Raw genomic sequence first — 27,746 nt, forward strand, 5'->3', positions numbered from 1 at the left:
AGATGACCTCTGTAATCTCACATGACATTTAGAGAAAAACGTGCGCATACTGTGAGAATTCCTTCTTTCACATATTTTGAATCATGTCATTGTGGCTTTTGTTTTATTCACCTTGTTTCCAGATTTTAATAACCAAATCAAAAGCAGAGCAGCAAAAACATTGAGACCACAGTCTTTTCAGAGAAGTCCCATGAATGTAATAATGTACTTTGGAGTGAGTGAGTTCGCTTGAATACAAAACCCAAAATAGCTGAGAGATATTATCCCTACAACAAAAAACACTAAGTATTCAAGTCTGAAGAATAAGTGAATTCATTTGGCTCAGTCCTGCCACACTCACACACAAATTTCCATACTCACTTAGAGTATGAGTTTTGTTTACACTATCTCACCTGCCCTCTGGCTACTAATTCATTCTAGCATGTCAAGGCAATTATTACAGCAAACCAAGCCCCTGAGCAAATTGGAAATGCTGTTTCTTTAATCAACGTATAACAAATATTTATTTCTGAAAACCATGCTCTCCTGAAGCCCTGCAGCCACAGCCCTCCATGCTGAGCCAATATTGACTTTACTCCCTGTTTTTAAATGACAGTTAAGAGGGAAGCGGCTTGCACTGTTGGTGGTCCTGTGGAGTTTGAGAGTTAGACCATTTCAGGCATGGATCCTGTGAGTGGCTTTGAGTTGTTCTGCCTTATTCTCACTTCCCTGTCTGTAAAACTGGAATAACATAGTAGCTGTTGGTGAATAGTAGATTGTGAATATGCAATCTAAAAAATGATGTTAGCATTGAACTGTAGACATACAGTAGGTTTTAAATGGAAGAGGTATTGGATTTTTTTCCCCAGACAGAAAGCTGGGGAGGTGGATACCCAAACACCCTATTGCGCACCCTTCCTTATGATAAGTATCTTAATGTTGAAAGGTATAAAGTATTAGGTTTTGATGACCCACAGAGCCCGGTGGTATGGAAACCATAGCAACCAAGGGTTTCTATGGACATGGGGATATGATTTATGACCTCTATCAAAGGTCAGCTTTTGAACATTTCTGTAATGTTTATTCTGTAAATCATGGGGCATTCTGCCCCAAATCTGTTCATATTGAACAACTGAGACTTTATTGACTCTAGTTTGTGTCTGACATGCATATGTTTACAACTTAGTCTCTTGGGGCAATATCAGGAGATTTTATACTTTTTAGAACATTTATACAAGGCATTCTATCACAACTGAGATATAGAAGTAGATGAGCTTTGGGAGCAAATATGTATTTTATATTAATGAACTTGTTTGTATAGTTGTGGGTATTTCCCAGCTCCCTACCAAATGTGTTAATGGAGATGGGGAGCTAGCTGTTTAGTAGCATGGAAAGGAAGCCAATAAGATAAGGATGAGAAGGAACAATCTACACTTTAATTTTAGAGAGAGTTTAGTCACTGCATGGTTTTTTTATGCTAGGGTTTAATCGTCCATCTGACATTGGAATTGGTGTAAGTGAATAACTACATTAAGCTCATCAAATGTAACAGAAAACCATGCTTTCCACTTTATGCATGAGTCATAGTTTAGAGCTTCAGACTTGCATGCTACAGTGTCAAGGGTCACCACTGTCAGACATCTGCTAAGAGCCCCCAATCCTGTAGGGGGCCAGCTGACAAGAGCCTTTGACTCTTCACTACTGCAGCCTACTTGCTTATCTACCTCTTGCTCTAGCCCACATAGTGGTGGAGCACCAGTCAAAGAAGAATCGGTAGATACTGCTGCCTGCTTGCTCAATGATTCTCCAGCAGGAAAGCTATCAAGTGGTAGCAATGAGGAGGAGGAGCTGTTGATAATGACCAGGAACAAGAATCACTATGGGATATGTCTTCCGGCCATGTGGTTTTTCTTGCCCAAGGGCCTTCCAAAATCTGAAGCCCGTAAGAGTGCACTCTACCTCCTCTCTCCTTTTCTGACTGTAAACATTTGCTTCTATTAAGCAACCCACAGGATGAAATCTTGCTGCATGGAGATCTGCCCAGAGATCTGCCCAGCTGTTGAGGTGTCAGGATGGGGCTCTTCTCATTGTTCCACAGCCCACCAAAGTCCATCTGGTTGCCACCAGGGCAGGAACGTTTATTTTGTGGCAACTAGCTTGTAATTTCCCTCCTAACTTAAAGCAAGCACCAACTCTCCTGAGTGTTCAGCACTTCCTGAAAATGTATTTGTTCACCTAAACCTTTGCTGATCATTTACTTCTCATTGTTGCTGCTTTTACTGTATTTATTGGATTTTAATGTCCTGTTTTATAGTTATGTGTTATAAACTGTTCCCAAAATTTCAGTGAAGAGCAGTATAAAGTTGTTTCAAATAAATGTGAAAAATGTGGAAATGCATAGTTAAATATGTGAGTTGCCATCTTTAACATCTGAACAAGAGCAAAATTGATACATTAAAGGATATAAATTGTGAATGCTACTGAAAGTAAATATTTGCACAAATGAGCAACTATTTTCTTTTTCTTTACACTTCATCACACAACAGCAGTGAGTCTCCTTAATGTAGTTACTCAGTTAGGCTTAAATCATGCATTAAGTGTGCTAATATTGGTTTAGTCATACTACATTGCACTTCTCTATAAAAATAGAGAGGTTGTAGCTTCATGGATTTGCCTTGCTGAAGCAGTTTGTTGAAGGATAGCACTGAATATGCTGGAACTAGAAGGGATTCAGTGTAACGTTGCTGTTGCTTGTGATTCATGCTTTCTTACTTATTGTATTTATTAAAGATGGTGCACAAAGGAGTTTATCAGATTACAGAACCTGTTTCTGTGAATATTAAGGGTCAATGTGAAATGCTTACACTTAGTTGTACCTTGGGACTCATCTAAAATTTGTTAATATTTAGCACAGAAAGGTAAAGCATGTTAAAAAATCATGTTAAAAGGTTATTTGCTTTCAGATATTTGAATTCCTATAATATGAAAAGCCTTTCTTTTCCATTTCTAAAAAAAAGTTAGATCAGAGCACTCATGAACTAGACAGTTGTTACCCATATTGTCTTCCCCCCAAGTAGCTCTTTGATGTGTGTCCCCATGTAGGTAACCTTTTCATTCATCAAGACCTTTCACTCTACAAATGTAGAATACCTACGTAGAATACTAATGAAAACCTGGGGATAATTTCATTTTACTTTGATAAAGAGGTTAAGCTGCATTTCACATTTCTTTGAACACACTCACTACATATGTCCAGCATGGCCACCGGCTTGGATGGTTTTAAAAGAGGATTTGAAAAGTTCATGTCTACAGTGGCTACTAGCCATAATGACTATGTTCTACCTCCACTGCTAGAGACAGTATGCCTCTGAATACTAGTCATTGGGACTCACTAGTGGAGAGAGTGCTGTTGGAACTCAGATCCTGCTTAGGGGTTTCCCATAGGCATCTGGTTGGCCACTGTAAGGGGGCTGGACTAGATGGGTCTTTGGCCTGATCCAGTAGGTCTCTTCTGAAGTTATCAAACCTGGACAAGAATACTGCATACCACCAACTATTGCTGATGACTTTTTAAAATTAGTTGTGCTGATTGATTTCTTGGTATTTCTTCAGTCACTGGTCTAGTTGTGTTGGAGGCATGAGCTGGAATGGTGGCATCTGCCGCAATGCAACTGAGACAAGATAAGAGAGGGCAGGTTTCAGAGATAAATGGCTTGCAACAAACCATTTCTATGCAGCAGTGCTGTACAGCATTAGAAACACTTCTTGGGTCTTTATCAGAATAAGCCTCTGGTTCCATATATGATGAAACCCTTCATTTTATGTCAGGAGCTTCAGCTTGATTTATAGCTGTTGACTTGGTTTTGGAATGTCTCAAAATAAAGTTTAGGGTGTTTTAGTGTTTTTGGTATTCGGTTTATTTTCTGTGAGGCTCATCATTAGTTTCTATTTTTTAAAAAAATCCAAACATTCAGAGCAGACAGAAATAGATGCATGCAAGAGGCAAGGAAGGAAATACCAAAGACCAAAAAGAAAATGGGGGTAGTCAAGATAAAGAGTAGCGTTGCTGGCTTGGCTTGGAAATCTTTGTATGGGTCAGTGTGTAACACCCAACTTACTATGGCATTTTGCTATTAAGTGCCTTTCTTGCTGGTCTGACTAATGTCCTTTCACCAGGTTTCACTTGTTCATGGCATACTTGAATCATTACTTATTTGTGCATGAAGAGTCTCCTGTTAATAGCAGGAACTGACAGATAGGATGCTGAAACATTAGCCCTGTTTATCTGACAGATCTGGTGATATGAAAGTGCTGGGGAAAGGATTATGCCAACTGGTGGCAGTGTCTTTGCTCTGTTCACATGTTCAGCTAAACAGAGCCCATGTGTGTAGTCACTGTTCAGAGATATAGATCAAGGTGCTGAGAGAGGGTTTGATGGTGAATAGCAGCAGAAGGGGACATCTTCAGCAGGAAACTGGCCTGGGACCTCAATCTGTGTTGGGAGCATACTCCAGATCACTACCCCACAAATGTTTTCTTCTTCTTAATAAAAGGGCCGTTTATCCGCACTTATTTAAAAAGCACAAAGTTTGTTATTGTGATTTGAATTATATATAAGAGGGCTGGCATGATAGTTTAAATCATGGTGGCCATAGAGACTGACCCATGTAGAAGCACACTAGTGATCAGTACAGTAAACTTCAGGTTATATAAAATCAAACCACATACAGTCATCCACACAGCTGCCATGTGCAGCTTCCAGTTAGCAACTCACACTTACAGATGCATGCTTAAACCTTGCTGGATCCTCACAGTAAATCTCTCCTGAGATGCTGTAGCTTGAAACTTTTATCTTCACCTTCCCCACATTTCCAGAGCTTGCTTTGGGTGCTATGAATCCTGCAAAGTTACCAAAAGACAGGAGGAAGCAGGGTACAAAATTTCCAAATGGTGTGGGGAGCCTTTATGAATAGGAAAGACTCCTAAGTCTACACAATCATCTTCAATGAGTTGGCAGTGGAGGTAGCCATTTTCCCCACTACTGCCTCAGGATTCATAATGCCTAAAGAGGACTCAGATAAACAAAATTAATACTACTACTACTAATAATAATAATAATACCACCTAGATTTATATACCACCCTTCATTATAAGATCTCAGGGTGGTTCACTAAAGGGTTAAATGGCTTAGTGTCCCTGTGTGAATAATCTTTCTGAAGGTGATTGTTTCACATAAGAATTATTCAACAAATCTTTGAAGAAAACAGCAGTTGGTTATGCACTGTAGTAATCTTTGATAAAATTCCCAGTCATGGTAAAAGAACAGGACTGAACCAAGAGGTTTAAGTCAGGTTGCTTGCTTTCTACATTTCCCCCCTCAGCTTTTATGCCAAAAGCTCTATTATGTTTCCTGAATTTGTATTATGTTTTACATCCCTTTTCACCTGAGGAGTAAGAAAAGATAAGGTTATGTATAACATCTCATTGTGAGTTTTAAGATATAATTTCCTATGCAAATTAAGGTAAACAAAAATAGATTTAAACATTAAACAACCATGTGTGAAATTATTTCAGTTACTCCATCATTCCACCACTTGTCCAGTACTCCATTTCCCAGGGAGTGAGGAGCTGTTAACACTGCATTTTGGCAGGTGACTTTCCTGTGCTCTCTGTTAAGTGGCAAGATTCTTCCATTCTAATCATAAGATATTCAGGAAAAGGAGAGCAACTGGGTTTTGTGTGTGTGCGTGTGTGTGTGTAAAGAACAGCATCATACAGGTTGCAGTTGACAGCTGTAAGCTCAACGAGAAGAAAAGAAGCTTTTCAGGTGATGCGAGGACTGTTGAGTAACATTCTAGAGCAGGGTGTGGCGTGCCACACTGGTGTGGCAGGAGAATGTGGGCAGTGTGGCGGGAAGATTAAAGGACAATCATTATTATATTTTGGGAATATTTCAGTTCTTATGTAGCTGCATTGTTTTACACTTTCTGCATTTCCCATGATCATATAAGGTAGTTGTGTTCGGTGTTATAAATCAAGCACTGCTAGGTGTTGTTTCTGTTTGTTTTCCAATGTTTTTCTTATCAATAAAAAAACTGGGTGTGGTGCGAGAAAATTTTTATTCTGAAAGTGTGGCCCAGAGAAAAAAGTTTGAGAACCACAGTTCTAGAGGATTTTGCAGGAGCTCGCATTCTTGGGTTGAGCTTAGAAAGCTTTGGAAATATTGTGAATGTGGCTGGGGCGGAGTAGTAGAAGGGGACTGTTTTATTAAATAATATCATATCTGCATGGTTGTAAATACTGCCTCTATTTTGACAGAACAAAAATATAGATACACTGAGAATGCAGTCCTATGCACACTTACTTGGGAGTAAGCTTCATTGAACACAATAGGACAGGCATTCCCAAACTCGGCCCTCCAGGTGTTTTGGGACTACAACTCCCATCATCCCTAGCTAACAGGACCAGTGGTTAGGGATGATGGGAATTGTAGTTCCAAAACAGCTGGAGGGCCGAGTTTGGGGGTGCCTGCAATAGGACTTACTTCTACATGCATTGGATTGTCATGTGAATGTTATGCTTTAATATAAGTGCTTTAAATTAATTGCTTGGGTGACTTTTCAAAATAATCATAATAATTCTATTCTGTCAGCCGTAGTTGCTCAGGAGCTTCCAAGTGCTTTGTGTTAACTTCTTTGCCTGATTTGAAAGTTATCACTGATGTCTGTCTCTCCTCCTCATCTTTTATAATTTGCCTGTGTTTAAAAAGCAAATGGCATTACTATGTAATTAGTGCTCTTTGATGCCCTTAGAAATGAAGCATTAGTTTGACCTCATAGAATTCTCAGCTGGTGACATACTTTATGTGATTAATGATTTACAGAAGGAAAGCTTAAATGTAAATGTTTAAACTTCAGCAAAACATAAGTCCCCTTGAACTGTTGATAGTTGCTATTAATATTAAATAAATAAAATAATTCCAAATCTTAATCAAGAACCTGATGGATGTGCAGCCACAATATTATAATCTTTGCTTATATTTTAAACATGTTATCATATTGAATGAGAAACTACCGGTAAAAGGATTTTCCCCAAGAGAAATAATCCAATATCTTGTGTTTTGTGTTGTAAACTGCCCTAAGATCTTCAGGTGAAGAGAGGTATAAAAATGTAATAAACAAAATAAATAAATAAATAAATAAATAAATAAAGGTATTTCAGTTCAGTTCAAGATTTGAACAAAGTAGCAGAAATGTGTGTCCATGTGAATGCTTTCCCTCATAGCAGAGAATTAATGAATAGTTCGTGAAATTGTAATTTGGTTTATTAATATTGGTTAGAATAAAAGCTATTTGTTTGCAATCAAGAGACAGCAATCTACCAGAAATAATAAAAAAGCAATTTCTTAAAATGAAAAGGGGAAAGACAATGTGCAGAGGAAAGGCAGTGTAGATTTGCTAAGGATTTTTTTTAATTTATGAGTTTTCTATAGATCTGTATTATGCAATAGTAATAGGGATGGTCTAACCAAGAGCTAAAGACTAAGGTTGTGCACATGGTTTAATCCTACCTTATGAGCAGCAAATCCTATATCCCTTCCAAGTGAAAAGCTCTAAAGCCACTCAGATTAAATCATTTGAGCACCATGGTATATTGCCATAGATGAAGGGATTTAATTTCATGTAGGTTATGCACCGACTTCAGAATTAAAATTCTAATGTCTCCAGTAGCTTGCCAGGCACTGTGACATCTTTTGAATTCATTGCTACAGAATGTTCCGATGTCCACTAGCATAAATGAGTTTTGAAAAAGATTCAGTATTGCAGAGGATTGCTACTTGCTGCATTAGCCAGAAATACATCATTCACATTCAGAGGCAGTATATGTCTTCCGGCCAAGTGCTGCAAACAAACAAAAGGAGGATGAAGGTTGTGTTCTACTTTTGTCAACTGCCTAGCAGCATATGAAGCATTGTTGAAGATGCTAGGCTAGATGGATCATTGACATGATGCATCATGGCAGTTCTTGTTAAAAGAATTTGGCATGAATTCTATCTAAATGGTTTTGAGTGTGTCTTTTGTTGTCTTGGTTAGTTGTTCCTTTAAGTGGTACTATATTTGTATTGGCTGAAGTACTATCTCTGGTAGTATTGAGTGCAAAACTGTACAATACCTATTATTCAAGTTAATCTTGCAGGTGTGCAAATGTTTTCAGGTACACAGCTATTGTCACCATTGCAATGCTTCTGAGAATGTGGAGTGGGTCTTTTGGGAAAAGTGGAACACATGAAAGGGGAGAGCAAAGTTTGAAGTTGGTAAAGGCAGATATTTTTTCACTGTCACCAATCCAAGGCAAGGTTGGGTTGAATTATCCACACTGGACTTGTGGTGGACTTGTGGTCCACACAACGCAGCCACTTGATTTATGAAAAGTGCTGCTTTATCTGGTGTTCACTCGTATGTGGTTTTAAGAGGGTTTAGATATGATTTCTTCCACTCACTCTAATGATCTGTACATACTTTCTGTTAGATGGCTGATGCTAGGTTGAGGGTATCAGAAGATAGGATGTTCAGATTGTAGGATGTTTTCATCTTTCATATAGCTCAGTTGCTAGAGCATGAGACTCTTAATCTCAGGGTCATGGGTCCGAGCCTCACATTGGGCAAAAAGATTCCTGTATTGCAGGGGGTTGAACTAAATTAGTCTTTTGGTCCCTTCCAACTCTACAATTTTATGATTCTATAATTCTAGAAGTGAGCAAGAATCAAAAATTTTGAGAAACACTGCACTCATATTTGATGTTCCTCTTTATTCAGCAGTAGAAGCCACCACCACCACATACCAAGCTGATTTGACACCTACATCTGAACTGTTATGTGGAACACGTGTTTATAATCCAGAAGTTGCCTATTAACAAATTCATGTTTCCAGTATTCTGACAAAGTTAGAATAAAACAAAATTCTAACAGGAAAAAACACAACACTCAAATGTGTTCCTTGGCCATCCTCACTGCTCATAATATCTTTTTTAAAAATTGTGAATTGCTGCATGAAATTAATTCAATTATCTCAGTTTTGGGAAACAGGCCGCACCCAGGATTATAAAAGCTGGAAATGCTGAAAGGCATAGATAAAGGTTGTGGAGGGGTGAATGTGTTGCATTACTGTAGAAGCATAAAGAGAGTCTTTGTTTGCATCTTATTACGTAGGAGGGTAGGCATTTTGTCTGTTTCTTTATATTTATAAGTGTGTGTAATGCATTTATCCAAAGTCTCAAAGCTGAATAGAAAATATAAATGTGTGCAGAAATGTATGTCTTTAGCAATAAATGTCACTTGTTGTATATACCCAAGAATGGAATTCTTCATGATCAACCACACTTTTTAGAAATCAGTTTATTGGATTTTTCATCCTTTTGTCTTGAGAAGTGATTGAGATTCCCTTGTTAAAAATATATAAATTTAAAAATCCCATCTAAACTATATTAATTATATAGTAGAGAGAGACAGAGAGGGAAAAAAAGTTTAAGCAACAAAGAATTTCAGATTTTAACAAATTATGACTATACAAGCCCATACAATAAATCAGCCATCTGGAAAACATTCCTTATCACCAGTGCTTTTTTTCTGGGGGGGCAGGGGGTCACAGGAATACGCATACCCCTAAACATTTTGTGAATCTTTGTACTTTTGTCCATTTACTGTATTTATTTTTCCTGATTTGAAATATAAAATGGTGATTTTCTTGAGTCAAAATGAGAGTACCCCTAAACATTTTTTTAGAAAAAGAAAGCACTGCTTATCACTATGTAGATGAATATTCTATAATATCTAAGTGGAGACCTACAAGCTTCTTCTTTTTTTTTGCAATTTGTGGTATAATCAAACATAGCTTCCAAACATTGAAAGGCCATATTGTTAATTGTAGTGGGACATTGAATGGAGTTTAAAAATATTCAACAAATGAAAATGACAAGATTTCACAGTGGCTTCAATAAAGGGATAAAAATCAACAAATATTTCAGATAACAATAACAGCAGAATATAAATGTGAAGAAAGGAAGAAACTGATGACCAACCTGAAATTTGGTTTTTGAGAGATGTGTTTGAGATAGTAAGAAGACATTCATAATGAAATAGCTAAATCAGAAGGAATATTAGTTTAAGAAGGTCAGATGAGAAAGAAGAATAAATGTAAAGGTCATTAAGAAAAACCAAGGTAACCCAAGTAGAATGAATAAATAATGCTTGAAAGAAGAGGCATAAATATAAAAATAGAAGAGGCTGAGAACGGAACTGTAAGGAACCCCAACAGAAAGAGCGGAAAGGGAGCCATTAACACCAACAGCTGGTGGAGAGATAGCATAATATCCATGAAAGAATGTGCCCATGAAAACATGGAAAGTACAAAGAGACAAGAATAATAGATTGGTCAACAGTATCAAAAGCTTTAAAAAGGATCAAAGAGTAAGAAGTGAATAGCTAAATTGTCATGAGATGTAGCTAAAAGATCATTAGCAACATTAAGAACAATTTCAGTTGCATGGTGACAGCAGGAGCCAGATTGGAAGGGATGAAACATGGAAAAAACAAAAAGAAAATGATACGTTGGGAAAGGAAAGGCGTTTTAGAAGTGATGGGGGATACAGATTATCACTCAAACGTTGCTTGTCATTTAAGGGGAGAGATTGCTTTGCCATTGTAACGACCTGACTTTTTCTCAACCATGTCTTTACCTAACTTTTTCTGAAAAATATAACAATATAAGCAAAACTAGTACTAGCATAGGAACCAAATTATTTCGAAATATGAGCAGCAATAACCACTGAAAAAGATCCACAATAAATACACTACATATTAAAACTTCATTTGCGACTAAAACTGCAGCCGCTAGGGCAACCAAACTCCTGTCTGCAGGAAACAGAGTTACCACTATCCAACTTACTTGCTTCCCAGGCCATGCCATGAAGGCAAGTAGGTAGACCCACTCCCCTTCCTGAGACCCCATAGCTCCAGGAAGATGAGACAGGTTGGTCCTACAGGCAGCTCCTGTCCCAATTTACAACCCCATATCTCAGACAGCAAACCTCAGAGCCAGCCCGTTACCCTGAAAGGTGCCCTTCCCAAAATATGAGTAGCAATCACCCCTGAAAATGATTCGCACTAAATAAACCATATATTAAAACTTGATTTCTGGAGACTGTTTTATTGTAGGCTTTCAGAACAAAACCTACATTGGGGTTTTCAGACTGACCTGGCAAATTTCCAAGTTAAGAAAGGTTTTTCCAAGTGGGCATTGCTGCAGCTTATACTGCTTATTTATAATTTTCCATTTCAAAACATTACAATACATATATTCCATCACAAACAACAGAAAAGTGACTTGTCACCTTAATGTTGATAAGAAAAGAAACCATATCTAGAAGGTGGAAAGTTTGTTGGATTTAAGCTGGCTTTTATCCTCATGGGCACGACTCCAAACACATTAAGGTTTCACTCTTCCACATAATTATTAATTATTAATTATTTCACTCTTGCACGTAATTGCACATAATCCATCTATTGGGGTGGGGTGGGAAGTTTAACAAGACACCTTATTGTCTCCTTTATTACACTGAGTCATTTTCCCTCCACACAGGTGTCCATTGATGAGCGTATCAGGCAGTTGCATGAAGCCCACCGAGATTTCGGTCCTACTTCTCAGCACTTCCTTTCCAGTAAGTAATTGTTCTTTGTTGTTGCTGCTAACTTGCTTAAGAAACTATTAAAAGTTTGTTATGTAGTCAGTCTTTACAGAAATGATAGCTAGGATTTCTTGTCTGGCCTTTGATTAGAAACTACCATTGTGGACAATTTAGTAATCCAGCAGTTAAGATTCGGTGTGAACTAAAACTTTGGCTCAGAAGTTCATAAAATTCTGATGCAAAAAAAGCCTCTAAAATTATGACCTACTACTCATAAACACAAGATAAAGTGGTAAACCTATTTAGTGACTGTTCCACTTCAGACTAGGGTGTCCCTGGATTTTGGGCACCTGGTATGAATATAATTTCCAAGGTACAGAAAATTAAATGCCAGGGAAAGGGGCTGTAGGTAACCTAGCCATCTTGCTGGTATTTTACATATAGACTTTCCCTGCCATGTTTGAGTATTCAACCTGGGAATAAATATACCCCTACCTGCTACTTGAGGTGATATAGTTGAAAGACACAGGTTTACCACACTTATCTGGTGTTTGTTTGCGCAAACAACATTTGCCACCTTCCGACAACTTGGTTTTTTTTAGTATGACATTCGTTCTTTCCAATGTTTGTCTACATTTAAGAAGAACTTTCTGTACAGAAGGACATTGACTCAAACAATTACAGGATCTTGTTCATTAGAATTTGATCTATATACGTACTATTGTTTATTTGTTGCTATAGGAGGGAATAGAAGCTATTCATTATTCTGGGTGCAGCCAGTGACAACCGATAGGGTGGTGAAGTGACCATATGCTAAACTGCCAGAGGCAAGCGCCAGATCCTTTCAATTTTGTCTCAAGATTTCTATTAGTTTCCACTGTCTCATAGAATTTACTGTGAGCCATTAAGAATAAATCCTACTCCCATTTACACAGCCTCATCCAAGGTTCCATTTCTTGGGCATAGTCTAAACATGCAGCAGAATGAATTCTGGGTTGGTAACATAGATTGTACTGCTTCAAACTGCCAATGTTGGCTCACACTTTTGAATCTTCCCTTAACAGTAGACTATTAGTACAGGAAGTGGCAAAAAACTCCCCCGCCCCCAAGAGCTTTATTTTTGTTGGAGACAGGGAAGCATTCGAAAATTATATCAATTTTAAAATATTATATAGCTATATATATTACCAGCAATCTGAAGAGGAACTGTATAACCACCTCAGTATTCTGCCACCTCGTTGAATGTCTAGAGTGAGACAGTTTTTCAGTGTGGCTTTTATAGGAGAATATTTGCTAAATAGATAGATTTGTCTATGTAGTATTTCTGCATAGGTAGCATGCCTATAAAGATTCAAGTGATGTGCAACAAGGAAAAATAGTTTGTTCTATCAAAATCAAACAGGAAAGCATTCATCTATTCTGACCCATAAGATAGTTCCAAAATTGTTGTGACTGCAGGTACACGGTTGGAGTTCCAGCGCAGGATTTCCTAAAGCAGGTTGTCTGACTGTAGAATCTACAAGAGAGCCAGGCAGATAGTGCTACTTGTAGCTTTCAGACTCTTCCACTCATTAGAAATCTTATATCAAAAAATACATGGAATATATACTAAACCCAGGGTACCTAATTTTATCCTTGATGTGAGTGGGCAGTGAATACAAAGGGGCAGTTGAATTTCCAAAAGGGGCTAGTAAACAAACAAACAAACAAACAAACAAAGGAACATGGAACACACAGACAGGCTCATTTATGAAAATAAGAGGCAGTCCTAGCAGCTACATAAACATCTTTCAACTTTTACTAAGCCATCTGCAGGTGTGATGATCTATTGAATCCTGCAAAGGTTGGTTTTAAGACACTAGTTCCATCAGTCTTCTCTGCATCTTTATGGATATATACATGAACCACCTCTGCGGGATCTGGAACTTGTTTTTATCATTCTATTTGCTGGCTACAAAATCATTCATCTTGTTACACACCACCCCAATCTCCACAGAAGTACAGGACTTCCAGGCACATTTTACGCAGGGTCTGTGTTTGCTTTTGGAAAATGAGGCACAACAGAGACAGTGGTGTCTTTATAATATATGGTTTATTTACACATATATATTAACCTGAGTTTAAATTAGAGGGATCCCCAGCATTACACTGCAAGACGGTCTCTTGCCTCTTCCATAAGCACAGCATTGGATTTAAACAGACAGCAGCCATTTCTCTGCCTCTCTCTCCAGCTCAATGCTTACTCACTGTTGCATAACTCTTAACTGCAACCCCTAAACTCTTGACTTTTTCTCTGGAGTCAAAGGGGCCCCACCTCTTTGCACTCTGTAGTGAGTTCCTTTGATGCACTGTTGTGCTAAACAGCTCCTTACCCCACAGGCTAACACCTCCAAGGAAACTAGTCTGGGTTACAAAGCACTACCTTGACCTAATAGCCATTAACTCATGGTAATTTCAGAGGGTTTAGAAATGGTCTAATATACAGTTTAAGACATCCCATTTTAACTCACAAGCTGTAATTCTAACGTTTACAGAATCCAGGCATTTAGCACCCACAAATTAATACATTATAAACTCAACATACAACGTATTTGTTAATGTGTCTACACAAGGAAGTGAAACAATGGTTTCTTGGGACTGCAGCATGAGATTTACTCTGAACTCACTGTGGACAAGGGTTTAAACTCACTGGTGATTGTAGAGAAGGAAAGGGTGGAAATTTGGGGAGGGGGTAAAGCAAGGCCTTGCACAAGTAATTTGGAAGCTACTGTGCTTTTCACAAAGCTGCTCCTTTCAAAATGTTCTCTCATGTTCAGTTAGTACAGATGTTTCCAGCTGGTTATTATCATATGCATCTGTCTGCCTGCTTTCAGCTAAGGTATCTTTAATGACAATGGCTACTTTTTAGGATGAAACGTATTCCATTTGCAAGTTGTAGTGCTATTCAGCAAGGCTATTATACTGATGCCCAACTGAGGACAGAGAAAACTGATGCACATACCTGCTTATTAAAGTGTTTTAGTCTTCATAATGTCCTCTCATGACCTCCACTAAGAAGTTGGTAGTGATCAGGTACTCATTTAAAAACTACATTCAAGCAAGGGCACTATGCTACATCCACTAACTGAAATGGTGGGAGGAACAAAAAGCCACAGCAGAAAAGGTACTTCAAAATGGCAACTAATAAAATCCTCTAACTCAGCACTGGAGGTGGGGGGTGGGGAAAAAGATGGTTATCACTGGTACAGCCTTTATGCAGTATGTTTTGAAGTCTTTTGAAAGACTACTTGAAGCAGCATCAAAGCAGCAAGGCACAGATTGAAATGAAGCTGTTTGAAAGCCACGTCTTTGGCCTATTGTACTGCGATTATAGGAAAGTAAATAACAAAACCATATTTAAAGGATTGCATCAGTGGAATACAGCATAGGCACAGGATAATGGTCTCCTGCTGCTTGTTTGATGCATGACTAGGGAAAACCAACGAAAAGATGCTGAGGTTTCATTATCAAAGTAAAATACATTGTGAGCTGATGTGTTGAAATGACTTTACTGCAACTACACCAGATCATTAATGAAGTAGGTGGGGCCACCAGGCGTGGCAAGACTTGGGTGTGCAATGCAACATAGTATTATTGAGCAGCTGCATTGTAATTGGCATCAGGAATAAAGCTGGGGTCTCAGGCCAAGAAGAAACATGCCTGTTCTTTAGAAGGTACATATTTTAAAGCATGATGTGCTATTAAGAATAAATTGATTTTTCACAAGCATATTTTGGACACATTTCCTATCTGTACTATTTTGTGACACACACAAAGGACACAGAGGAGTAGAACTCTTTTTTGAACTGCACATTTTACAGCATGGTAGCTTTTATATGTAAAATGTGACTATTCTTTTGAAGCTAATTAACAAAAACATTATATTTGGTTTTACAATAATGTAATTTATTTTATTTTAGTGATTTATAAGTTATTACAATTTTGTCACTTTGAATGCCATTTATGCTTGTCTACGGAAGTTAATCTAAGTTTAAAACAGCCTCCCGTCTTTGCAATGGAAAAAGAAATTTGAATGCGTCTGTTCACTACCACCCCATGCTTCAGGGAGACTTGTCCACCTTTCAGAGGAAAACAAAACCTGGAAATATCACTTGTGTGATCATGCATCACTCTTTTAAAACAATCAAATTATTATAATTATAATTATTACCATTATTTATTACTTTCGTATACTGCCCTTCATCCAAAGATCACGGGGCAGTTCACAACATAAAAATACAAGATGAGAACACATAATAAAATAAACACAAACCAATAGCCTTCCTCCCACAAACACATTTAAAAGGTCATAGAATGCTAATCAGCCAAAGGCCTGGTTATAGAAAAGCATTTTTCCTTGGCACCTAAAGATATGTAATAAAGGTGAGCCTCTATTCTACAAATGGGGAGTCACTGCAGAAAAGGCCCATTCTTGTATTGCCACCCTCTGGACCTCTAATGGAAGAGTCATACGAAGAAGGGACTCAGATGATGATTGCAGGGTCTGGATCGGTCTATATGGGGAGAAGCAATCCTTGACACACACAGCAATTTTTAAAAGAGACATGAAAGTCCACTGAGGATGGGGAGGGATTGGTCATGGCATTTCAAGGACCAAACTTACCAGCACCTTAAGCAGTTGGATTTTGCTACAGACTTATAGTACCAGTATCTTATAAGCTCCATTCTGGAGAGAAAATAGTTTGAGCAGACCACACCCACTTCACTCAGATAAGACAATATTACAGTGATGGCAAGAATCAGTGGCAGATATCCTGAGAACTGCAAGCAGGAGGAAGCTCTCAAAATGGAACATTGTTGCTCCCTTTTCCCTGTGCCCTCTGAAAAGCCTTTCCAGATGGGATAGGCCCAACAGCATGGGATAGGCCATATGGGCTGCTGGTGAGAAGGTCAATGCCCAAAACTTAAGTGGAGGCACCTTGTGCAAGTAGCATTTTACTTGGATAAGGAAACCACCTGATTTTTGTCCATTTCCTTTTTCTACTGCACCCCCCCATCCCATGTCATTCAGGTGAGTCCCCTGACCCTCTGAAGAAGCATTGCACAGTGCAGGAGAGACAGAGAGAATTGAAGATAATTCTTCAATTATTCTTCAATTATCTTCCTTCTACTCCTGGTTCACAGAATCCAAGCCACTTCACAAAGACTTTTAGCAGGCATTAGAAGGGAAGTAGATTCCATTGGAGAATCTTCATCTGAAAGACATGGGTGAAAAGTCTTCATCTGAAATAATGGATATGGATCAGTACAGTAAGGGACACAAATGCAAATATAATTTCTGGATGTCAGGCATTTGAATGTGAACCTAAAAGAGTTGACTGAAAGATGTTCCTTGCTTCTGTGATAAAAAATGAGCCTATTCCTGAGAAAGGAAGGTCATAACTGAAAGGACAAGGGCCCGACACTAAGGTCACAGAAAGACCCTGAGAAAGCAAGAATCATGATAAAAGGAACACAGGGAATCCAAAAGAATTTATTTGTATGGACAAAAGCCTCAGGAAAGGCACAACAGCAGGGTTATATGCCTTTTATATATCCGTTGGAACAAATGCAACTTTGAAGTTGTCAATACCAAAAGAGGGAGTAAGAAAAAGAACTTTGCCATGGAGCCCAGCTTAGGTAAGGTGGGGAAAGAGCAGCCAGAGGGAAGACTACCAGCATTTCATAAAAGTTTATATTGGGCCTTTCAAAAATCACATTGCTTTACAGTGCTGATGTTGAACTACTGTAGTGTGTTAATGAGCCCTTCCTAGTCCACAGGTTCTATTTATAGTTAGCAACACAGTGGTGGCAAATATTGTGATAGTTTTATTGTCTATATTTACATAACATGTCATGAAGTGAGTCAAGGCAATAAAATATGAATATTTAAGTCCAATTTTAAAGTCACATTGTATGTGCAATTAAACCTTATTTCTGCAAGCAACATTCCACGTACCCAGTCATAGTGATACCACACATGTTAACTAATGGAACAGAACAGAATAGTGTGCTATCAGTATCTTGACGCCATCAGTAAATAAAACATATACATGTTGGGGATTACTGCTAGATACCACAGTTAAGGAAAATGGGAAATGTATGACAAAGAGTTCCATTGCCCAGGAGCAACACAGTCTTTCCCGCTAATAACTAATTTGGGTAGCTGAAAGAAAACAGGGCCATGCAAATGTAAGAGATAAACTTCTGCATACTTCAGAACATAAGAGCTTCCTGGATCAGTCCAACATTCTGTGCCAACCAGATACCTGTGAGAAACTTGCAAGCAGGACCTGATCACAAGAGCAAGATTTTAAAGGTGAACTAGACCTGCTTAAGCCCCTGACAATCTATAGCAAGTATTCTGGAATGAGACTTAGAATTGGAGTGATGCCTTTCCCATCTCTGTCTCTGTATACCACAACAATAGAAGACCTTGGCGGAAGGTTACATTTTGAGATAATACTTCTTATTTCAGCATTTCCCTTGTGCTTGGCATCAATGATAAGTCCAATATTTTCAAAATACCTATGTAATCACTTAGCTTAATTTAGCTTGAAATGTCCCAATTTAAATATTTTCAAAGAATAATTATGAACCTGATGAGTAAAAGTATTACTTTGTGGGGCTCATGCAGTTATTTAAGGGCTGCAGTTGTTTGCTTACTTAAGGCTAGAAAGAGAATTTGTGTTGAGTTCTGAAAGTTACATGCGTTAGCACTTTCTAGATGAAAGCATAAGCAGGTGTTGGTAGTGAACTTAATACATGGTCCATTTTCATCCCCCCCAAAACCCCCCCCCATTTATTTGCTCTCTATTTTATATTTAAAGAAAGACATATTATTATTGCAGTTCACTGGGCATTGTGATCTGCGGCTCTTCTTCGTTAAGAGTGGGTGGGTGGGGGGCATAATCTCATGTTCTGTTTTACCATATTGAAGACAGACAAGATGAGATGTGGGAGATCCATGATAAGATCTCTCAAAGTTTCCTCCCATGCTGTTTCCTCACTTGAAGTATATGCATACCACTGCTTTCCCCAAAAGGGTTTGAGCCTTTGGCAGCATTGCAACTGAACCCTTACAAAGGCCTGAGAGCTTTGCAAGTGTTCTATGTGAACATTTGCAAAGTGTCTGCCATCATCTCCTCTTGCCCCAAGGCCCAGAAATTTATAGGTCAAGAGAAGATAGCTGTAGTGTGCAATCTCGGGCTCCATTAGTGCATCTTTTCCCACCAGGAACTGGAAACAGAAATCCCAGAATTCTCAGCAGGATACAGGTGGTTCACATATCACAAATGATGTCCCCCTCGCCCACCCCTGAAATTATCAGACTTGTAGTCGTGGTTACAGTTGCCAGCAGGAAAAGGCACACTATCAGGACTTGAATCACCAGCTGCTGCCCTCACCTTCTCCTGTCCCAAAGTAAGAGTTACATCTTGGACAAGTGGGATGTGGTGGCTCAGTGCTTCTGGCACCTCTAGATCAATAATCATGTCAGCCCTTCTGCAGAAAATAAAGCCAGGTACTTGTATTGTCCCTGTAACAAAATTATTGTATTTTGATTATAGTTTGTATTTAAGAAGAACGTTATAGATTTTATAAATACTTTTGTAATCTGTAAATGAAATATGGGTATCTTTTATATGTAATTGTCCAGCAATCACTTTCAACAAGGTACTAAATATACGGGAATACATTTATCATTGGCTACTTCATGTTATAGTTGGAAATTACCCTGGAACAGTGTCACAGAGGCATATTATTATTATTATTTTCATACTCCACTCATCTGTCTGGCTTTCCCCAAACACTCTGGGCAGCTTACAACAACATTATATGATATGCCATTTTTTGTTGGATGCCTTCTTTTCAACAGCTTCTCATCAAATAGATGACACTACAGCCACATGTATTTCATGGCCATAGCTGGTTGTTTTGACAGCAAAACATTGCTGTCAGGATCATGGTTTGGGCAGTCTTGGTAGACAGTAAGGCACGGGTTTCATTCTAAAACTAAGGATCAAAAGTTAGAGTTCTAAGCGTCATGGAATCATAAATAGTAATAGAAACAAGAAGAGATTAGGAACATCATCAGTTCAGTACGAAAGTCAATAGAGATGCAGAATAGGAATACAGCTGCTCTGTTAATTACGAGAAATGTGTGACAAATAGTACATCTTAAAAACGTACCAGAGTGTACAGTCTTTCTGATACACTACAATCTTCAAATGAAGTAGGTATGTGTGTAATATTGCTGTTTGCAGAACTGTGACATGCAAGGAAACCAGGCCTAGATTGATTTTACGCTCTGTGGATGACTTTGCAGCAGGCAGTGAACTGTTTTTAATGTTATAGAGACAGATGTTGTCTATGCAGTAGATGTATACTGTTGCTGGTAAAAAAAAAGTAACTCTCGTTAGCCATATAGATTTTTGCAGTCCTTACAAAATTCCATTTGTGTGACTTGAGGTAATAAAGCACAACTTCAAACTTTGAAACCTTTATAGAAGATTTGCCACTCTCTGAAGTCTAGGAAGTAAGTACAAACATTTTATTCTCTGTGTATGTGCAAGACAGTCTGCATTATATTTGAAAGCAGAATGACAATAATAACAATATTTATGCACAAACACCAAAGTTCACAGTTGAATGGTACCTTTTTTAAGGATCAGCCAAAGTGAGCTTTTGAATTTTCCAGAACTCTTCGTCAGGCAAGATACTTCACAATGACGGTTGGTGTGACAAGGAAAAACAAATACAAAAATTGGGCTAGATGTTCTGGCTCTGAGACCAGTTTGTAGACTCACTTCCTAGATGGAGGCTGCATGCTGAGTGAGCCCCTCCAAGGTCCTACATATAACAAGTTACACACTTAGCATTCTGTGATAAAGAAGCAAAGGCTGCTTTCCTCATTCTTTCGGAAAATTTGGCTTGTAACCCAGATCAGTCATGAAAATGAAGCAACCAGGTTCCTCGGCAGGCAGAGGGGAGAAGAGAAACATGGCAGTCTTTATCAGTGGCTAGTTTGGGAATATAAGAGAGTCAATTAAAGCCAAATAATGGAGTATTACCTAGTGGATGGCAGGAACACAACCCTTAAATTGCAAAATCAATTTCCAGGTGTTAGAAGATTATCTCCCTCTATTTGTAGATTCCACCCACCCTGAACAGCTAGAGTCATAGTTCTTCAGGACACATAATGAGTAAAGGTAGCTCTGTTGATCCATAAGAAGAAAGAAAACTGCCAAAGTCCACAGATATGTAATACCATTAATAGGACCTACCCAAAGTCACAGGAATGTGCAAAGCATCTGAGTTCGCCAGAACTCTTAAGCAGGCAAGTGCTTCAGAAACAGCTATTGCATTGATTTTAAGATTTTGGAATCAAAATTGACATTTCTGCCCCCCTCTTGTCTAATCAAACAGATGTGCTGAAAATAGTGTCCCACAGTTAGGAGTTAATGGGTAAATAGGGAAACCATTACTCCATCTGTAGGACTATTCCAAACAAACAAAACCCTAAAATTCAAACAGAATTGCAACTTTAGCTTGTTTTAATTTATCATGTGTCATTATGCTAAAATGCAAAAGAATGTAAACTGTTTTGCAGCTTACTCTGTTATCGTGTTATATAATTTTGCCAGTTATGAGGAAATTACAGAGCAGCAATATCATTTTATTCTCAACACTTCTACAAATATTTTATTTCTTTTTAAAAAATTGACTAAGATGAGGCTTAAGTGAACCATTTTTTACTGGCATTGGGAGTCAGATAGGATCTACCATTATTTAGGTAGTTGAAGGAGTTCTCTCATTACTCTGCATCCAATAATGGGACCAGCATTGTGTGTTAACTTGACATCCAGGTAGAAGAAGGACAGGATCTTGTGCTATCATGTCATTTGGTAATAAATTTCATTTCTACTATTTACGATGCTCTCTCCTTCATTGGAAGTTTTTAAGCAGAGGTTGGATGTCTGTCTGTCGTGGATGCCTTAGTTGAGATTCTTGCATTGCAGGGGGTTGGACTAGATGACTCTTGTGACCCATTCCAACTTTACAATTCGATGATTCTATGGATAAATTTTATGCAAACTAATTTAAATGAACGAGTATGACTAAATTGGTTCCCTTACTTTCACTAGGTCTACTCTGCATAACATTTAGCTGAATGCCGCTCTAGAAACAATCTTAGTTCCTGATGCTGCTTCCCTATTTACCACTTTTTAAAAATCAAATATCAATATGAAAAGCATACAGGGAAAGTGCTATACTTCTGCAGAAATGGCTGAGAACAACAGTGGACAAAAAGAATCCACTCGTGCACTGCAGTTATTCAAGTATCATATACGTATGAAGCTCACTGAATAATCTTGGGCCAGTCCCAGTCTTTCACTCTAACCTGCCTTGCAGTGCTATTGGGTGGATAGAATGGAGACTGGGAGAACCATGTTGAAATGGAGATGGGGAGAACTTCTTGTTAACTCACAGCTTTATCTAAAGGTTGTATCTCATTACATTGTTCATGAATTAACTGCAGTTTTCATTTGATAAATTTACCACACCTCCCTGTGCTTACAACACACACATTCACTTAAAATGTACATTTGTGAGCAATGTGCAGAGTGTAAACTTAAGGATTCAGTATAAAGTGCTACCGTCCTGATCCTGTCATTTGGCGGATGCCTGGCAAGGGTCCAATTTTCATATGCAGTTCCATCACTTGTCAGAACTATCCTGGTCACATCAAGGGAGCCGTTTGCATTTCTTTGTATTCACCATGAATGGAACAATCCTAAGGCACAGGAGTGCCATACATAGCACTACATCTAAGTTCAGTAATATACAATTAATTTTAAAATAATATAAGTTATTTTAAAATATTAATATATAAATTAGCACATAGTTGACCTCTTAGGGTGAAATATATTGTTATGCTTTGTTTTGTTTTTAAAAAGCAATACTTCCATGTTGTAATAATCATGAAACATTTTGGTATTCCTTTTTTTAAGTTGAAAAGAGTAATATGCAACTATTTTAATGAGCCACAGAAGTTTGAAATACATTCCTCTTTCCTAGTCAACATTTCAGGTAATTTCTGGTGTGCCTGATAATACATTCTTTTACATTGCGCAGCACCATAACAGAAAGGCACTTTCGAATATTCTTCTGCAAATAGGAAACTGTATCTATCTTGAGCAAGTAATACACAGGGGGGAGCTCTCTGGCCATATTAAAAACCATTTTCCATACCGTCTCCTTTGATTGACTACTAAAAATGGTCTTACTAGGAATTAAAGATACATGTCTATTACCTAGACTAGCTTTGTAATGGATGGTAAGCCTCTACTGGTATCCAGAGATAAGAAGCAGCTGTTTGCAGTGTTTGGGCTTGTGCCAGAAATGAGATCATGATTCTTAGAGCAGAGTTGAAATAGGTACCACATATTTTTGTTAACTCAAATTTATGCAAGGCTGGCATCACCCAGCAGAGCAAAAACTGCACGATGGGCAGCCTCAGCACAATCTGTTGATGGAACATTAAATCCAGTTATGCAGAACGTCACAGAATTGTTTGTTATTTCCAAGAGATTTAGTTCCAGTGAAGATGACTGCTTGCCTTCATTAAAAACAAAAAAACAAAAATGCTTGCTACATAAGATTATGTGATAGTAAGTTTTGACTAGATTAATTCACAAATGGGGAGATAATGCCACTTCAAGAAATGCTATAATTACCTAGCATATATATTTATGTACATGATATATGGATGCACTAGGGATGACCACTTTTCTGCTCTTGAGGAACATGGCAACCTGTAGGTTAAATGACCTATTCAGTGTATGAAGAATAAAGTTTCTCAGCTAATTCAAATATTCCAAAATACTGTTGCATCTAACATAATACACTGCTATAGGAAAATACATACATAATGTATCTTACATGTGTATTGAGCCATTTTGTCTGCTAGTTGTTTCTTGTTTGCCAATGTGTTTTTAAAATTTATAATGACAGTTCCACTACTCTGCCTGAATGATATGCTAAGTTGTGACATGACAACAGCACAAAGTCACAAATCTCCTGAGCCTTGCTGGATCAGGCCAGTGGCCAACTAGATGCCTATGGGAAACCCATAAGCAGGACCTGAGTGCAGCACCACTTTTCCTTGTTGTGTTTCCCAGCAACTGGTGTTCAGAGGCATGATTTCTTTAGCAGTGGAACATTTTCTACTGGGGCAGTAATTAATAGTACTGTTCCAGAAATTATCACTATGAAATAGAACCAAACAAATGTGAAGGACAATGTATTTTTGTATTTTTATTTTATTTTATTCCTGCTACAATAAATAATTGCATAGAGTTATGCACTCTCAATGAAATCCTGATTGGATTTGAGCCTGGTCATTATTTCAATCTGCAACATGGAAGTATAGCATCACAACAAGATGTTAAAACCAGAAAATAAAATGGATGAAAATACCCCATGTTCTAAGTGGAGGGATTTTTGTATGTGTTTTTGGCTTTAAAAAGAAATCACTTGAAATTTACTCATAGTATTCAGCTGTATTTTGTTTAAAAGGTAATTACAGGTGAATTTCATTAGACTTTGAATGTGATGTGGTGCTTAAAGTGCTGGTATTTGTAGGGACTACAACCCTATGTCACAGCCTCTGTGCACATTTGGATTTTTATGTGCTCACATCAGCATCTTCATTATATCTTATTAATAAACTCTATAATATATGCATTTGACAATGGAAGCAAAAAAGGAACATGAGCTGGTAAGTCTTTCAATTCTCACAAGAAAACCAAGGTATTACTTTGTTTGATGACAATTAATCAACTAAGAGGAAAATGTAGAAGACAAGGCAGCAGGAAGCAAGGGTCGCGGAAACCCTAAAATTTCTGTCCCACAAGACAGGCAGCATGCTTCTTCAGTTTCTTATCTTTTCTTTAAGTTTAGTAGTTGAAGAGGTTTTTGCATTTATCTTTGCAGCTGAATGAGTTCAATTTCACTCAGATTAGAGTAGAAATTTCTGAACAGCAGGTTAATCCTTCCTGCCTTCATGGGCAACTGAGCAAACAGACCCATATCAGTGTGGCCAAGTGTAAAATTGTAATTCCAGAGATTAATGTTGTCTTTCCTGTTTGCATTGAACTTGACCTCCATGTCTCTTTTATTTGATTTTATGTTTGGTTTTGTTTTGTTTTTTGTTAACAGCTTCTGTCCAGGGCCCCTGGGAGAGGGCAATATCGCCAAACAAAGTGCCCTACTACATCAAGTAAGTATCAAACTATTATGATTAAATGCTTGGGGCTGTCAACTAATTATCTTAGCTTGCCTTGAAACAACTGTGAGGATTCTACTCTTTTTGGAGCCTACTGGTTCATACTGGATGTTTCAAGTGTAGCCTCCACTTCCATCGATAGCATAGAAAAAGATTTACATATAACAAAGAATTCTGAGGATTCATTGGGGTTAAAAGACAGTATAATCACCAACATACATTTGAAATGCAATTTTAAAAAGTTCAGAATTCAAGAAGAATGATAATGTGTATTGGTCCTTTCTTTGACTGTATATGTCTGTTCAGCTACCATTGCTTTAAACATCTTGCACCTTATTTTGCTGCTTGATAATAAGAAAGAAAATCAGTATTAAAAGATACTGCTCCTAAAATCTACCCTAGACTGAATTTTGCAGGGGGTGGGGTTTGGGGTGAAATCAAAATACCCTCGCCCCCAAAGAGGCAGATTCCAGCTCTTTCAAAAATTATTTACACGTTGGCATAGCTAACTGGTAGTACTTTCAGTTAGAGATCAGAGCATGCAAAGCAGCCTCTTTTTCTGTTCAAAATTAAACATTTCAAGTGATAGTTGAATAGATCATAAGAGTGTTGGCTTCAGTGTGATATGCATTATATAGTTCTCTCACTGGTTGGACAACTCATCCATGAAAAGAGTACCAGAGAATGGGACAATTTCCTGTGACACACATTTAATTTTTATAGTCTATTCAACTATCACTTTTACAAGCTTTTTGATTTGTGTAGAAAGATCACTTTTTAATCTACCTATTTATTGCATTTGGGATCTCACAAAAAGGACTTCTCTGTAGTTTTTACTTTGTTGCCAACATGGGTAGAAAGAGCTTAATAATGCAGTCACCCTACTTTTTATAATTTATCTCATCTTAATATTAGAATTCAATATATTGACATGTTAAATGTGTACAATTAAGTATTTTTTAATTTGCAGATTTTTCAGTGCAAATCATTTTTATCATGTGCAGCAGCATTTTGCATTAATCTTTTGTTGTGCCCACACATCTTGCATAACTCAAGACCATTAGCTGTTGTTTGAAAATACGGGAAATTTACATCTTAAGCTGTTGTCCAGCCTTTATATTGCTCCTGCTCTATGTCTGATTTCATAATAGAAATTCTTTCTTTGCTATTGGTCTTTAAATTCTCAAAGGAGTTACCGTACATTTCTTGCCTGTTCAGAAAGCAAACATTATATCTGAACGTTTTCTGAATTTGGACATGATTTTCTGCTCCAAAGCAACATAAATTGTTGATACTGAACATAAGAGCATATGTTGAGAGATGTCTTTCTTGCATATTTGATTGTTCATGTGTGCTTTTCTCATTTCCTTCTTGATGCTTGGAATTTTGGATATTTTTTTTACCCAACTCATCAGTTCTACATTTTCAGTGACAGATCACTTTATGAGTTCATAAATCAGAAAATAGTTGCTTCAAAAGCGTAAACAACATCCTCTTTGGTGTCTCAATGCTAGGCAACATCAAGCCACTTGGTTTTGACAGTTACAGCATCATATTTATCTAGTTGATTAATTAACAGCATCCAACAGTCATTAAAGTTTCTGCATTGTGGTTAAACTATTGCAATTTGCAGGAGGAAGAAAATAGAAACACAACACTAGCTGGGATTAAAGAGGCCACAACTTTATTAAAGGAATGTGGCATGTCTATTAAGTCCAGCCAAGGGATTGATTATAACTCTTTCTGTTGCAAGCCCTGAGGAGATTGGCCTAGGCAGTCAAGCAAGCTAACCACCTGGCACAACTTTACTCTCCATCTACTCCCTTGTGGGGAGAAGTAGATTTACCACTGGTGCCTCCACAACCCCTGATGGTTGTACCATGCCTTTATTACCAAACATCCCTACTTGTGGGCCACTCAGCCTTGAGTGCAGTTTAATTGTGGCTTTGCCATAGGAGCAGATCAGCTGTTGTATGCCATAGTGATGCCTACTTGTCATGTTCCTTTTAACAAATACCACACCATTTGTGAAGCATTATCTGCTTAGGATGGTGTTTAGGAGTTCTTACTAGAATCTCCAAAAAAATACCTTAAACAGAGAGTGCTTCCGTTATCATGTTACTATGTTGTCTGCATTGGTATCTTAGTGACTGTTATTGTTGCCAGCTTCAATAAGGTGAGGCAGAAAACAAATAGAGATGTAGGCTTAACCCATTCACTTTCGTCATTTCCCAACCTTGTTAGTAAGCATATGACGCTTTCTGTTTGGATCTGAAATGTATTACTTTTTTCTTACCATAGTGTGAATTCATATTTCTGCCATCTCTGTGGTTAACAAGCAAGTTAGGTATGGAGCAATCAGTCTATTTGTCAGTTTATTTGTTTGGTCCATGTCACTGGCACATGTGTTAAATCATCAATCTGTTCTTCCCTTTTTATGCTTTAAGCTGTGAATTAAAAAAATAAATCCACTCAGAAATTATAATTTCATTAGATATCAAAGTAAATATCTTCTAAACATATATCTTTAAATATAACAGGTTTAAATGCATTTCAATACCTATCTAAGCCAAGAACTGAATTGTAACATTCAGAGAATAACAACAGCCATTATATCACTAAGTTCCCATCTGCTTATTAGTCCAGGAGGTGCAGATCAAGTCTGAAGGCCAACCTAAGGTTCCCCAAAGTACAAAAAGTACTTAGGAGAAATGCCCTAAAGGGTAAAGCCCCCAACCACCCCCATTAAAATTCAGT

At 37.8% G+C, this 27,746-nt stretch overlaps 1 protein-coding gene across 14 annotated transcripts in view; it reads left to right on the forward strand.

The window, feature by feature from the left end:
* DMD (dystrophin) overlaps positions 1–27,746 on the forward strand; it is a 995,174-nt gene that overhangs the window by 849,610 nt on the left and 117,818 nt on the right. For 12 of the 14 annotated variants that reach the window (XR_008330241.1, XM_053386964.1, XM_053386971.1 and 9 more), the window contains 2 exons: positions 11,617–11,695; positions 24,923–24,983. Coding sequence is in view for 11 of the 14 variants with exons in the window: in XM_053386964.1 (XP_053242939.1) it covers positions 11,617–11,695; positions 24,923–24,983 (140 nt within the window). In the remaining 3 variants the exon portion in view is untranslated. The remainder of the gene's footprint in view (positions 1–11,616; positions 11,696–24,922; positions 24,984–27,746) is intronic. The other 2 variants (XR_008330242.1, XR_008330243.1) reach the window with 1 other exon arrangement.

This window comes from Podarcis raffonei, chromosome 4 (assembly GCF_027172205.1).
Source record: "Podarcis raffonei isolate rPodRaf1 chromosome 4, rPodRaf1.pri, whole genome shotgun sequence".
Taxonomy (NCBI): Eukaryota; Metazoa; Chordata; class Lepidosauria; order Squamata; family Lacertidae; genus Podarcis; species Podarcis raffonei.